The following is a 15,242-nucleotide window of genomic DNA, read 5'->3' as shown; positions in this document are numbered from 1 at the left end:
GTTCACCCCACCCTCCCCTCCCACTTTGTAAGATGCAGGCAGGACATTAGGTAGCACAGTTTGGTTTCAGCTGGGACTTGTGATGTCGCTTCCCAGTATTAGGTGCAAAAGCAAAGTAGCAGCATTATCAGCTCTGCTTAAGTACAAAAACCATTTAAGAAGTATGGATTTAAATTTTTTGTCCTTATTCAAATTGACCCATGACTCAGGCTAGCCTCACTTTAATAAATGGTTCATAGCATGAATTAACTTCTTATCATCTTTTTGAATAAGCTGAGACGGCAGCTGAAAAAGTTGAGCCATGCATACATAATACAGCTGGGTGACATTAGTTTTTCTGTAACAGATTTTTCACACGTCTGAGTTTTATTGTTCCCCAAGGAATTGAAAAGTGTTACTTAAAGTCTGGCAGAACTAAAGGGCTAGATTGGTGCATCATCAGTTTAGCAGTGGAAACTGACTGCTGTGCTCCTGGGTGATGCATCCAAGAGACATGATAAAATGGATATCAAATTTAGAGATAATCCTGTCGGCTCTAGAGGAAACACACTGATTTTTAGTTTATTCATCAAAACAGAGACCCATTGCTTATGTTTTGCATACATTACATGCAAAGAAGCACTCAGAATATTGGAGGAAAACTTGAAAAGCAGTGTTAGTGGCATTCTAGAGGACGGAAACCATTATAAATAGTGCAAGATTTCCACAAGAGTCCATTTTCTCCTAAAATGGAAGCAAAATATGTTTTATATAAATAATTTTATATATAAATTGAGAAGTTCTATTAATGTATACCTGAACAGAATCCAAAAGCTGTCTAGACAAAATTCTATGAAAGTCCTGCAGTTCGACCCGACAAGTTTGATAATCTTACACAAGACATTTACTTTTTTTTCCAGACTGAGCAGCTGCAGTGCTTATTAGCAACATTTACTGAAGACAGATGTATCTAGTATTTAGAGTTTGACTGATTTTCAGTTTACTTAACAGAAGTGTTGTTTTCTTTCAGATGTTGATGAATGTCAGGCCATCCCAGGCATGTGCCAAGGTGGAAACTGTATCAACACAGTTGGCTCCTATGAATGCAAATGTCCTGCTGGTCATAAACAGGGTGAAGTATCTCAGAAATGTGAAGGTAAGCAGCTCATCTCTTGGGTTTTATGTACTGTATTTATTACTGCAGTTCAGCAGGTGTCATGAATTTAATGCAGTTTACATGTGGCTGATTGCAGAGCTTTCTTCCAATGATTAATTACCAGTTATTTAACTGGTAAAAACAATTAACATTCTTTTCTGATTGTGCTAGACTTCATTTTATTAATATGGAACAATAGATTGTCAGAGCTGAATTACAGATATGTACGTAAAACCCTGAACTGGTTCTGGTCCAGTACAATTGGCACAATCAACTGTGTTCATATAATGCCAAAAACAATGAGGGACCTCATATATACATCTGTAGTTTATCTTTGTTCTATTTTCTCATATCATACTTGGAATTTGCTTTGTTCCGTTGTTGATTTCAGATCAATTGACTGCATATTTGAGGATGTCATTTCTAATGAAAAAATTATGGTCTGTAATCTCAGAAGTGCAGTGTAATTGAAGGAGAATAATTGGCAAAATCTGATGTGAAGCTGTCCAGATTTACATTATCATCTGATTTAGAAAATAAACATGGATAGAGGAACCCAAGGATAGAAAAATATAGATGGCTTCATAAAATAGTTTGGTAATTGAAGTCCAGTCTAGTCATAGTTGATAGAGGCTTATTTCATGATCTTTTGAAGTTTGTCAGGCCACAGAAATGGCATCAAGAGGCTTCTCTAATCCTTGGGCATGCCACAAGTATATTAAGGCAGTTGACAGTGTCATTTAGCAGCAAGGCAATGAACCTGATGTGAATTACTATCTTGAAGCTAGAAAATTCACAAAAGGAAGAAAACCTTTCCCTCAAAATAAAATGGTAGCATCTAGAATTCCCTGGGACTTCTAGCACTCTTCTACCCACTATGTTTCTATTTACCTGAATGGATATTTTAGCAGCATCTTGGCTCCTTAACCTTGTAAGCAAGACCCTGAGTGTGAAAACCTGCCCACAAATGCTTTGACAGCCGACTGAGCCCTGTCTCCGCATTTGCTATCTGTAAAAACTGTCAAGCTTTTGAATATTCACAAACATTCAAAAATTAGTATTTGATCAAATCAGACAACTGAAAAAGTCATTGTAGTGTGATAATACAGATAAAGACAATTGAAAGATTAGTCATAAATTTTAATTTTGCATTTGTAGTTAGGTTACTACCTGATATTTTATTTTGCCTGACTTTTGTTAAAGTGGCATAGCACATGGTGGCAGAGCTGCTTCCTCACAGCTCCAGTGACCCAGGGTTCAATCCTGACCTTGAGTTCTGCTTGTGCAGAGTTTACGTATTTTCCCTTTCACTGTGTGGGTTTCCCATGGGTGCTCTCATTTCCTCCCACATGCCAAAACCATGCTGGTTGGTAGGTTAATTGGTTACTGGAAGTTACTCCGTGGTGCAGGTATGTAGCAGGAGAGTTGGGAGGAGTTGATAGAGAAGTGAGAGAGAATTTAGTTAGCAGGAAATAAGTTGGCGTAAGACATTGATGAGATTTCTCTGAGAGCCATCATTGATTCAGCGGGCAGAATGGCCTTCTACATTGTAAAACAAAATGAAAATTCAATCCGTTTTTATTAATCTAAAGTATGGTTTCAAGTTTCATCAGGAGCTTTAGCATTATTAGTCATCCAGTATGAGATGCCATTAAATGGCTTTGATGCTGGGGAGGATAAAGGCAGGTAATGTTTGAAACATCTCACTACTATATTATGTTTCCCAAAATACTATAACATTGCACAAGCCTTTAATCATATTTACAGATAGTTTAAGAAATTTTTATGGATGCAAAGTAACCTTATTTTTACAGCTTTTTTCTCATGAAGTAAGTTTGAAGTTGAATAGTTTGCTAAGTAAACCAATCTCAGATTAAGTTTCCTCTCTTTCATCGCTGAGATGTCAAACCTTGTTTAACTCCCAGCTAAAAAAAACATGTATATCTCTAGAATCAGTGACAAATGAGCTTGTTTTTATGAGGGAATGTAAAGAAACTACCCTTTTGACAAAAAAAGTGCCTTTGCAGGGTAAATAGCAATTAAAGCAATTGTCCCATTGAGCACGTTTAGTACAATGTTACGCACCTTAATTTCCATTCCCATAAGAGGTAAAGTGAGAAACAGGACTCTCCAAACAGGGGTCACTTACAGAATAAACATCTCCTATTGTCAAAGGTTGTGCAGTATTTGTTAACCACATTAATCATATTAACTCCCTTGCTTCAGTGGAGAAATAGGTCATCCTTTCTCACAGTTATTATTACCTACATAAAGATCATAAATTGGATTTTGTGGGAAAATGACCACTGACAACATATCACATGTGGAAATTGGTTTCTGGTAGATAAAGGCACTCTCTGTTTGAGCTAATATTTCATGGAATTGGTATTGGATAGTCCTGCTACTTGTATTTTCCTTACCATCCATACTTAAAACCCCTGCACTCTTCCATGGTATTCCTATGTTAAGATACTTTCCCACTGAAAACGCTCTGCCTGCAAAAAAATTGGTGCTGGCTGACAGCTGCAGAATCACCACTGAATATCTAAAGCCAACGAATGTCAGCAGCTTGTACATTCTAAGATATAAAAAACTGTGGGTGCTGGAAATCAAATAAAAACAAAAAATGCTGAAAACACTCAGCAGGTCAGGTAGCATCTGTGGAAAGAGAAAAGTTGGTATTACAGATCAAAGCTGCCTGAGTTGCTGAATGTTCCCAGCATTTTCTGCTTTACATCCCTGCTGGAATAACAACATAGTCAGAGAGCTATAGCCAACCAAAGAGAAAGGAAATGGCAAATAGAGGACACCAGGCATGTTCTACATGGTTACACCACTGCAGAAAAATGCCTGAAGTTGCTTAGGAGCTCTTTCATGACAGCACCAAAAGCCCTTGTGTTCACATATGAGGCATTGTGACAGGCCTAACTCTTAAACCTTAACAGTGGGATCAGTGTAGGCATTAGGATGACTAAGCTGCTTCCTGAATGGGCAGGGGAGAAGTGGACCATCTGGAAGGCTTTAAACTGCCTCCATTGGAGGAGGCTGTTCAAGAACTTTGTGATGTAAGGCAGTGCTAATCAATGGAGGACCAGCTATTGCAAATCATATGTCACCTTGTGGTCTACTCATTAGTTGAGGATGCCTTTATATGGTTCGGAGTTTGCTGCAGTCAGCTTGTGAGTTTTACGTTATGCTTGTTCGTGGAAAGATCCATGGCTTGATGGATAGACATGGGATGATAAAAATTAGGAAACTACTGAGCTCTGTAAAGCACTTGACACCCAATGTATTTTGTTTATTCATAGACACGGTGTTGGCTCTGCTATTGAGGCATTTATTGCCTACTCTTAACAAGATGGTGGTGAGGCCATCCTGACCTGCTTCAGTTGTAAATGTAATGAATGGACAGTATCTTGCTAGATCAGGCCTGCGTCATGTGGTTTCACTCTCCCCACTCCCCACCCACCCCCACCACCACCATCCTCTTGTATTAGTCCCACTGTCATTCTTACCTTTGGTGGCAATGCAGTTTCCAACTCATTACCAGTGTTACTGCTGTGGATATCCCATGAACCAGAACAGTCCACATACAGCAAGGAGACCACGTTGATGAAAGCTAAGTCCCATCCCAAGACCATCCTGATTGTCTTCTGATGGCTCACGCCACCAGAAAGCCTCTTTACTGTTTCCAAATGTCTCTGATGATCAGAGACGGTTGAAAAATATAAATAAGTTATCTTAATTAAATATTATTTTAAAGTGCATATTTAAAGCTGTAAATTAATTAAAACATTAATTAAAATAAAGTAAAACAACAAAACACATGTTCATTTACCTTTGCAATGGAGTTTGAAGGATGAAGTCATTTGGCATGAATCTGAGGGATTGGATATGCTGTAGCATGCTCCTCAGCTCAAAGGAATGGAGTGTCTCTGGATTCAATGGCCAGGAGCAGTGTGAGAGGTCATTGTGCAGGCCTGTTGTGCTGATGTGAACAATACAGCTAGCTAGTGGTTCATTATGGAATTGGTAGATCGCCATTAGCACGATCTGGCTAACTATAATACAGAGAGTCACATGACCAAGTTGCACACACGGCAATGAGACAAGCAATGAGAGAGTTTGGTTTAGTGGTAATGTTTAATGGATAAATGATGGTCAGAACATCAGAAGAAGTCCTCTGCTGTTTCTTCTAAAGAGTGCCATGGTTAATTTCTGCTTGAGGTGTGAAGTGTCATTCAAAAGTGACATCCGACATAATGCTACACTCTTTAGATTGTACTGAAGTGTCAGCCTAGATTTTGTGTTCAAATATCTACTGTGGATTAAATCCATGCCTGCCTGACTCCAGGGAGTAGCATTTAGCTATTTTGGGATCTGGTCATTGCCATCAAGGCCACCATTTATTGCCTATCCCAAATTGCCCTTGAGAAGGTGGTAGCGAGCCACAACCTGGCGAATGTACTCCCACAACGCTGTTAAGGAGGGTGTTCCAGAATATAGAACCAGCAATGATGAAGGATCAATGATATATTTCCAAGTTGGGATGATGTGTGACTTGGAGGGGTATCTGCATTACTGAGACTAGTTGGTGTTTTTTTTTCCCTCCCCAAATTCCAGAATATTAACTGAATTTAAATTCCACAGTTGCTATGGTGGAATTTGAACTTGGGTCTCTGGATTATCATACAAGTATCCCTCTGGAATACCAGTATGATAATTTAACTGCTGCAGCACCGCCATCACTGATGTATATGGTCTTGTCATTGGGCAGCTGTCTTTCTGTTGATTATTTAGTGTTGATCCACACCTGTGGACCAAAGTCCATGGTTTTTGAGCAGTAACAGTTCTGTACAAAATTTTTGAGCTAATTATTTTGTACAGTCTGGAATACTCAGTGGGTTTAATGACATCTGGAATGAAATCAGTTTAGTTTTGCTCTTGGGCCCCTATTATAAGATTGATACTTACCAGGTGAAAAGAGGAATTACTGAATCTTCTCAGCCTGAACATCATCCTGTCAAAATGTTTATTCAGGCTGCTTCCTGGCCTCCCTCAGATGCTCAGCTCCCGAAGGATCAAGCTACAAGGTCCATCATAAAGTTTTTGAAGGCAACTTTCTATTTGGAATTCCTGAAACAGAGAAGGTGTGTCAGCAGGGTTGAAGTGCCCCTCTGTCCCCTTACTACAATTTTTGTTCCAAGGGGGCAGACCTAATTATATTATTTTAAAAGAAAGTTTCAGAAACTGAAGTGGCTTTGGGAGGGAAGGGTATATGACAGGGGACAGGGTGTGATGGTTTATGAGGGAACTATTCATTTCAAACTTGCCCCCTTTTATATTTTTCTGCTCTTGGAAAATGAATATTCCCATATCTTCCATTTCCCTTCTCCCTATTTCTGTTGCAACTTGCTTTCTCTCACATGTCTTATTGATTTGTTATTGCCATTAACCTACAATAAAGGGTGATTTACAGTAGCCAATCCACCTACCAGTTAGTCTTTGGGATGTGGGAGGAAACTGAAACACCCTGAGGAGACCAACAACGTGATGGAGAGAATGTCAGGATCGAATCCAGGTTTCTAGAGCTGCGAGGCAGCAACACTGACTGCTGCACCACCTAAGTGCAATGAACAAGTAAATCTGCTATAACCTGCCAACAGAGGAAAGCCTGCACCCGAATGGTTCCCTGTCCTTTCAAGCCCCAATGTCAAGTAATTTAGTCCATGTTAAAGGTAATAAGTTGGAAAATCACCTAAGGAGAGCACCATTGGTTCATGAGAACGTAGCTCATGTTGAGAAGAAATGGCTCATTTTTTTAAATGATTAGAAATAGATTTGCAAAAGCATAAGTGAAAAGAATGTTATTTCTGCTGTGGCTAGATAATGTGCTTATGTAAGTGATTTAAGTGATTCTTAAGAATGACAGAAGTATTGGCTTCAAAATATGAGCATTTTCAGAAACTGCTAAGTATCAACCTTATAATAGGGGCCCAAGAGCAAAACTAAACTGATTTCATTCCAGATGTTATTGAGTAGTCATTCAGTTGTCACTGAATGTCATTCAGTTGTCTTTTAACTCAACCCAGGTTGGAATCCAACTCTGACTTACAGGAGAATAAACATTTCCTCTTTCTACTGATTTGAGGCTCTTAACTGCAGTAAGCTGAGCCAGCTTTAACCTAGTTCTAAAGAGGTAGGAGTCTGAGAATTATTGACAATTTGGCTTAATTGACAATCTTACTCAGAACAGCCACAATGGCAATTGGTATGTAAAATCCAACAATTTGTGTTGGCATGATACGGGAATTCCTGATGAGATTTGGTTAAGCCTCATTATTGAACTGGTGTGGAGGGAGCTATGTTAAACTTGCTCATGTGCTTCTAAACTTTCAGTGCCAAAACTGGCGCCATTCATCACCACTGTTAAAGACAACCCTAACCCAAGAATAATTTAAAAGGAATTTTATACTCCTATGAAAGAGAAAATACTTGCAAAATAATCATTATTGTTAAGCAAAAGATTATATCTTCAGTTTCAGCATAGATGAATCAATATAAATTTAAAGTCAATCAGTCATTCTTGTGGCTGGGAAGCAGGACAGAATTAGTGCCCAAACTGCAAATCTGAGAGATTGAATGTTGTCATTCAGAAATGGAATGGAATTACAATAAGTAATTCAGCCCCTTGTGCTCCTCTTTAGTTCAATAAAATCATGGCTAACCTTTCCGTTTGTTGCCATTTTCTTGTACAAACCCTTTATCTCTTGACTCCCTTACCATCCAAAATTATTGAATAGTTTTGGATGAGAGGACAGTAATGGAATTAGATGAGTGCTGGGAAAAAAAGAGGGAGCAGAGGGAGAGGGAGCTGATTATACTCAACGGTACCCTTCAGGAGTATCCTGGGCTTGGAAAGTACTCTTCGTCCACAGATTCCACAAATCTCACCTTTACGGTGACGTACAGAATGCTTCAACGTCTGGAGTAGCTATGTAGGCCTAATTTATGCACACACAATTGCAGAATGCCACCTTCGTTTCCCTCGAGGTCTATAATTTTTCATGTGTGAGACTGTACAATGACTATTGGTCATCAAAAAAAAAGTGTATGTGGCAATTCACCCAGATCTTGTTCTAACCCAACCTATGTGTTTCCAAAAGGGAGTGTTGATCAGGATGGAAAATCTCCCAGATTTGTCCCTCCAACCAAGTGCTACTCTTTCCACTCTGAATGAGATCATCTGATTCATCCCAAGCCACAGATAGAATTTACATCCTTCTTTTTCTGTATAGCAGAGACATTGGTGAGCTATAAGGGAAATTTGAAACTAGATTTAAGATGAAAAGGTAATTTTGTTTTAAATTAAAAATTCCGGTACTTTCCTCAACATATCCTGATCAAAATGGTTGTTTTTGACGTATTTGAGAGAAACTCAAAAGCCAAAAAGCTCAGCAGCCAAAATTCATAACTACCCATGGTTTAAAGCAAAATTAAATTATTAAATTATTGACAGAATAAACATCTTTGGTATTCTATAATTGAATGCAGCAATGTGATGACAAGGACCTTCTGACTTTATGGAGAATTTGCCTGTAGTGTTTTCAAGACAATGAATGGAGAATATATAGTATAGCTGGATCTGTTCAAAATTAACCATTCAAATTCTGAACCCACAAATTAAAAATTGCATAACTGTTTAAGTTATGCTTTTTGCAAAACAATCTACTGAAGAAGTTAAGGTGAACTTTTCACATAATGTCAGAGCTTTCAAATTTCAAATCTTTGACAATAGCAATTTCCTTAAGAATAAAAGGCTCATTGTTTTTAGCGGTGGAGATAATGCCCATGATAATCATATTTCATGCTTGAAAATATTACAGAAATGGAAGAGGGTTAGAATACAACATGCATTTAACCTTTAACCTCCTGGAAATGCTGCAAGGTGCTTTAGGCATAAAGGAACAAAGAATGAGTGAACGCAGAGCAAGAGTTAGGTAAAGTGACTGCTGGCATTCTTGAAGATGTAAATTTTGATTATGACTGTGAAAGTGCTGAAGAATTAACTAAGATTGAAAGCATTCAGAAAAAAGTGTTTATAGGGGTATGATCTTGCTGCTATTCATATAGCCCTCTCAGCTTGAGCAAATTTGTTATACGGCACAGTACAATATCATTGTGTCCATGCAGAATCATTTGTCATTATGCAGTGTGATTCCAATAATTGCTGGAATCGCTACATTAGATTATTTGTGGCTACTGTTCTTTGTCTGAGTCAAGTCAGCAAAGCCCATGATTTCCATTTTTGTGCAACTTTGGCTCAACTCAGGGTTGATTGCAGTTCAGCCTACTATCAGGATGTACAATGGCCCCAACCAATTTGCCACTGAGGGCTACTTCATATACTTGCATTTCCTTTTGACAAAAAAGGAGGCCATTCAGCCCATTTGAGTGCAAGCTCTCTTGTCTTCTACCTTTGTGTTTATTTGTTAACAGCTATGACCCAGCTTGGCACCTGCTCTAACTTTGGATTTGAAGTCAATCAAAAATGTAAAATTACATAACATGCAAAATTCATCACCTGTGATTAATTGTAGATTTTTTCTGAACTGTTAATTTTTAATTTTTTCCATTTGCTGATATAAATATTGAAGCGGTTTATACTTACTTCTAAATATGTCCTTTGTAAATTATGCCTCTGTTATATGTCTATATCATCTCTAATGGTACTGAGGGCAATTATAGTGTCCTCACTCTTGTCAGACTAAAGTGAGCTAGCTACACACACACATTGTATTTTAAAACCTATATATTTTTAAGCAGTCTCATTATATCATTATTAAATGTAGTTTTCCATTGACCTATCAGAGGGTTCCTATTTTTATAACATTTAGGTAACATTCTTTTTCTTTTTACAATACTTTTATTAATTCCACAAAGAAAATACAGAGTACATGCATCAAAAAGAGGATAAAAATACAACTGAATACATTGTGTTAAAACATACTTGAGATCACAATACTCTGAATTAATAATCACATGTGATAGTTAGTTAATAAAGAAAAAGTTGGAATAATTTTATTATAAAAAAAATCTAAACCCACTACCAAAACCGGAGCTGTTTAGTAAAAAAAAGACAAGGAAAGACCCTTGAGACATAACGATATCAGCCAATATCTATACTTTAGTCACCAAATCAAAGGTTTTGAAAATAATTCAAAAGAGGTCCCCACAGGGTTTGAAAGTTAGATTCAAGAAAAGAACAATGGATCTTCTCTAAATTTAGGTACAACATAACATCCCGTAACCATTGAGCATGAGTAGGCGGAGTAACTTCCATCCATTTAAGCAACACAGCCCTCCTGGCTATAAGAGAACTAAAAGCCAGAATATGTAGATCAGAAGCCTCCAAAGTTGTATCTTTTTCTCCAACAATCCCAAATAATGCAGTCAAAGGATTAAGTTTAAAGACTCTGACACGTCCAAAACATGTGAATTAAAGAAGCTTCTCCGTTATTGCATTTGTCACAGTAAGGAGATATATCCGAAAATTTTTAGACAAGTGAGCTCTATGGACCACTTTAAATTGTAGGAGAGAGTGATGGGTGCATAATGACGAAATATTAACCGATTTAAAAATTTCATTCCAAGTTTCCTCAGAAATTGAAATCCGCAAGTCTTGTTCCCAGGCAATTTTAATTCTATCTAATGGAACCTTACTCATTCCTAATAACCTGTCATAAGTATTAGATATTGAGCCATCATGAAAAGGCTTCAAATTAAAAATTGCGTCTAGTAAATTTTTATCAGGATTCATAGGAAAAGAATGTAGTTGAGATCGAAGAAAATCTCTAATTTGTAAATATCATAAAAAATGAGTTTTTGGTAAACTATATTTGGTTGACAATTGTTCAAACGAAGAAAGATTTCCTCCAACAAACAGATCCTGAAAACAAGTAATACCCAATTTGTCCCACTCTTTAAAAACTACATTAGTCATAGAAGGTTTAAAAAAAAATTAGAAAAATTAGGACTAGACAAAGAAAATCTCGATAAGCCAAAATATTTTCTAAATTGTAACCAAATCCTCAAAGCGTGTTTAACTACTAAATTATCAGTTAGTTTATTTAATAATAAAGGAAGTGAAGAACCAAGCAGAGAAATAATAGAAAATGTTTTAACAGAGTTAGCTTCCAAAGAAACCCATACTGGACAAGCCTCTTGGTTGATGTAATGTAACCAAAACGTAAGATTTCGTATATTGACTGCCCAGTAATATAACCTAAAATTAGGTAAGGCTAAACCTCCATTCTTTTTAACCTTCTGAAGGTGAGTTTTATTTAGTCTAGGATGTTTGTTTTTCCATATGTAGGAAGATATAATTGAATCAAGAGAGTCAAAAAAGGACTTAGGAATAAAAACAGGTAAAGCCTGAAAAAGGTATATGAATTTAGGTAGAATATTCATTTTAATAGAATTAATTCAGCCAATCAATGATATAGAGAGGGGTGACCAACTTGATAAAACCCTTTTCACATAATACAGTAAGGTGAGAAAATTTTCTTTAAATAAATGTTTATAGTTTCTAGTAATTGATACACCCAGATAGGTAAAATGATTTCTTACAATTTTAAAAGGAAGGTTAATATCGAGTGGTACCAGATTATTCAAAGGAAAAAGTTCACTCTTGTATAAATTCAATTTATATCCTGAAAACTGACTAAAACAGGAAAGTAAAGAAAGCATAGGAGGTAATGAGGTCTCAACATTAGATATAAAGAGTAATAAATCATCAGCGTATAACAAAACTTTATGGTTAATACCTGTTCTGGAGATACCAGCGATATCTCTAGATTCTTGGAAAGAAATAGCCAAAGGTTCTAAAGCCAAATCAAAGAGCAAAGGGCTCAAAGGGCATCCCTGTCTGGTTCCATGTTGAAGTTTAAAAGGGTTAGAATTTTGAACCTTAGTAAGAACTCGAGCAGAAGGGGATAAATAAAGTAATTTAATCCATTGGATAAAATTGGGCCCAAAGTTAAATTTCTCTAAAGTTTTAAATAAGTAATTCCATTCAACCCGATCAAAGGCCTTCTCAGCATCTAGAGATATCATACATTCTGATATTTCCTTAGAGGGAGAATAGATAATATTAAATAAACAATGAATATTAATATGAGAATATCAATTTTTAATAAAAACAGTCTGATCATCAGATATAATTGATGGTAAAATGTTTATCAATCTATGAGCCAGAACTTTAGATAAAATTTTGACACCCCCATCAAGTAATGAAATTGGTCTGTACGAAGCACATTCTGTTGGGTTCTTATTTTTCTTAAGAATGAGTGAAGTAGAGGCTTCATAAAAAGATTGTGGTAACCCACCCATTTTAAAAGAGTCCGAAAAAACAGAACATAAATGAGGTATAAGCAAAGAGGAAAGGGCCTTATAAAATTCTCCAGGAAATCCATCAGGACCCGGAATCTTTCCAGAGTGTAAAGATCGTACAACCTCGGCGATTTCCTCATATGTAATAGATTGATCCAACTGTTTTCGGTTATCGGTGGAAGTAACTTTCAAAATTGGTAGACAACTAGCAGGCAGAAAGGTGCATTTTTTTCCCCATTATCTCATGTTGGAAGACCTACATTTTGAAATCACCAAATCAGTGAAGTGGAATTCCAAATTTTTCAAATGGTGTTGGAGTTAAATTTGTCCTCCAGATATTGATAAAAGAAGTCATCATCAATGAGATTTTGGACAAAGGTTGAATTGAAAACTTGCTGAGCTGAATTGTGTGGACTCTTTTCCGTGTGTTTGCTACAGGCAGCTTCTTTTTGTGATGGAGAAACATTTTTTGGTGTAATCATTGACAGTCAAAACAGTTGTGAAAGCTGTGAACACCGTAATGGTTAATTTCCTACTCTGTGTCACTGGAAAGTGATGGTTGCCATTAATCTGCTCTTCCAAGCAGACTGCAAGGAGATATGATCAACTGTGATATGTCCTTCTTCACACTTGCACATCCAGTCACAATGCCTAAAATTATAATTCTGTGGCATAAGCAGGAATATGCAGTGGCTAGCTGAATGAAATTTGGGTCCACAGATGATCTGAACGAGGAAGAATTTTTAACGTTTCTTATTTGGAAGGAAGAATGCAGAAGTGTTAATCAGGAAACTCTTACTCCAAATCTTACTCAGGCCCATATCTAAGGATCTCCTCGCTACAACAAATTGTCTTCTAATATTAAAGCATTCCAAATCACTTCAAGTTTACTTTATCAGATAAGAAATGACTTTGAACACACAAGGGAATATCAGGATGTGTAACCAAAAGCTTGGTCAAAGAGGTAAGTGAATGGAATGTTTTAAGGAAAAGATGGATAGAGAATTCCAGACATCAGAGCCTAGTCTACCAAAGGCATAGCCACTAATAATAGGAAATAGGGGTGCATAAAATGTCAGAAATGGAAGTGAGTGGAGCCCTGGGAGGTTTGGAGGACTAAAAGAGGATGCAAAGTTTCGGAAGGGCAAAGTAAGAAAGGCACAGGGCTGAAAGTTTAAATTTGTCTCATCAGTTGCTAAATTTCTGCAAATCTCCTTCAGCTTTCCCTTTGCTAAGAATAACATCGCGTGTGAACTTGATCTTGGGTGGGATCGTAAAATGCATGCTGTTGAATCAATCTCCCACTTACACAATTTTCTTCATTTACATTGATAGCAGGGCATAACATGGGCTGTGAATTCTACCCTTTTTGCATTTGTCTGTAAAGTCAGCTGTCTGCCATTAAGACTGTAATATTACTACATTGGCCAGGATCATTTTTTTAATATTTTTAACTACAAGCATAGGCATTGGTCCAAGGTGAACTCTGCCATTAGATTTACAATACATCATATTGGTCTCCCAATGTCAGAGCAAGATTCTTCACTTTAGTTACAGGTCACGTCAAATACATCGTAAAACGCAAGATAAATCCAACTCCTGTAAGATTACCTTCATCTGCCAACTCTGTCGCACCTTCAAAGAACTTCAAAAATCTTACTTGGCTTCACTTGCATTTCATAGACATTGAATTACGGCCATTCCTTCTTTTAAATAAAGTTGAATGGCTTTTATATGGAAATAGAGAAAGGGTAATATAATTTAATCATGCAGTACTTAGTATTATCGTATTTTTTTTTGGTGTGTTTCTTTGATGTTGGAATATAGTTAGTGCGTTTGAGACACCAACTATATTTAGTATAAAAAGTCTGAGTAAGTTATGACTAATTATTTCCAGGTACAATTCACCTGCCCTGCGACTGAATCAGAATCAGGTTTATTATCACTGACACGTGTTGTGAACTTTATTGTTTTGCGGCACCAGTACAGTGCAAGACATAATAATTACTATAAGTTACAAAAATAAATAAATAGTGCAAAAGAGGAATAATGTGGTAGTGTTCATGGACCATTCAGAAATCTGATGGCAGAAGGGAAGAAGCTGTTCCTGAAATGTTGAATGTGGGTCTTCAGGCTCCTGTACCTCCTCCCTGATAGTAGTAACGTGAAGAGGGCATGTCCTGGGTGGTGAGGGACCTTCATGATGGATGCCGCCTTCTTGAGGCACTGCCTCTTGAAGATATTCTCGATGGCAGGGAGGGTTGTGCCCATGATAGAGCTAGCTGAGTCTATTAGATAGGCATTTTGGAGCCTCCATTCCAGGTGGTGGTGCAACCAGTCAGAATGCTCTCCACTGTACATCTGTAAAAAATTTGCAAGAGTCTTTGGTGACATACCAAATTTCCTCAAACTCCTAATGAAGTAGAGCTGCTGGCATGCCTTCTTCGTGATTGCATTAATGTGCTGGGCCTAAGATAGATCCTCTGAGATGCTGACGGCCAGGAACTTGAGGCTGCTCACCCTTTCCACCGCTGACCCCTTAATGAGGACTGGTGTGTGTTCTCCTGACTTCCCCTTCCTGAAGTCCACAATCAATTTCTTGGTCTTGCTAATGTTGAGTGTGAGGTTGTTGTTGCAACACCACTCAACCAGCTGATCTATCTCACTCCTGTGTGCCTCCTCCTCGTCATCTGAGATTCTGCCAACAACTGTGGTG

General features: G+C 37.4%; 1 protein-coding gene across 1 annotated transcript in view; it reads left to right on the top strand.

Annotated features, from left to right (window-relative positions):
- The window catches only part of LOC127572903 (fibrillin-2-like), a 266,295-nt gene that overhangs the window by 81,941 nt on the left and 169,112 nt on the right, over positions 1 to 15,242 (top strand). Inside the window, 1 exon segment of the mRNA XM_052020630.1 lies at positions 1,010 to 1,135. Coding sequence (XP_051876590.1) covers positions 1,010 to 1,135 — 126 coding nt within the window.

Source organism: Pristis pectinata, chromosome 7 (assembly GCF_009764475.1).
Source record: "Pristis pectinata isolate sPriPec2 chromosome 7, sPriPec2.1.pri, whole genome shotgun sequence".
Classification (NCBI taxonomy): Eukaryota; Metazoa; Chordata; class Chondrichthyes; order Rhinopristiformes; family Pristidae; genus Pristis; species Pristis pectinata.
This window is presented reverse-complemented; position numbering and strand designations above follow the sequence as displayed.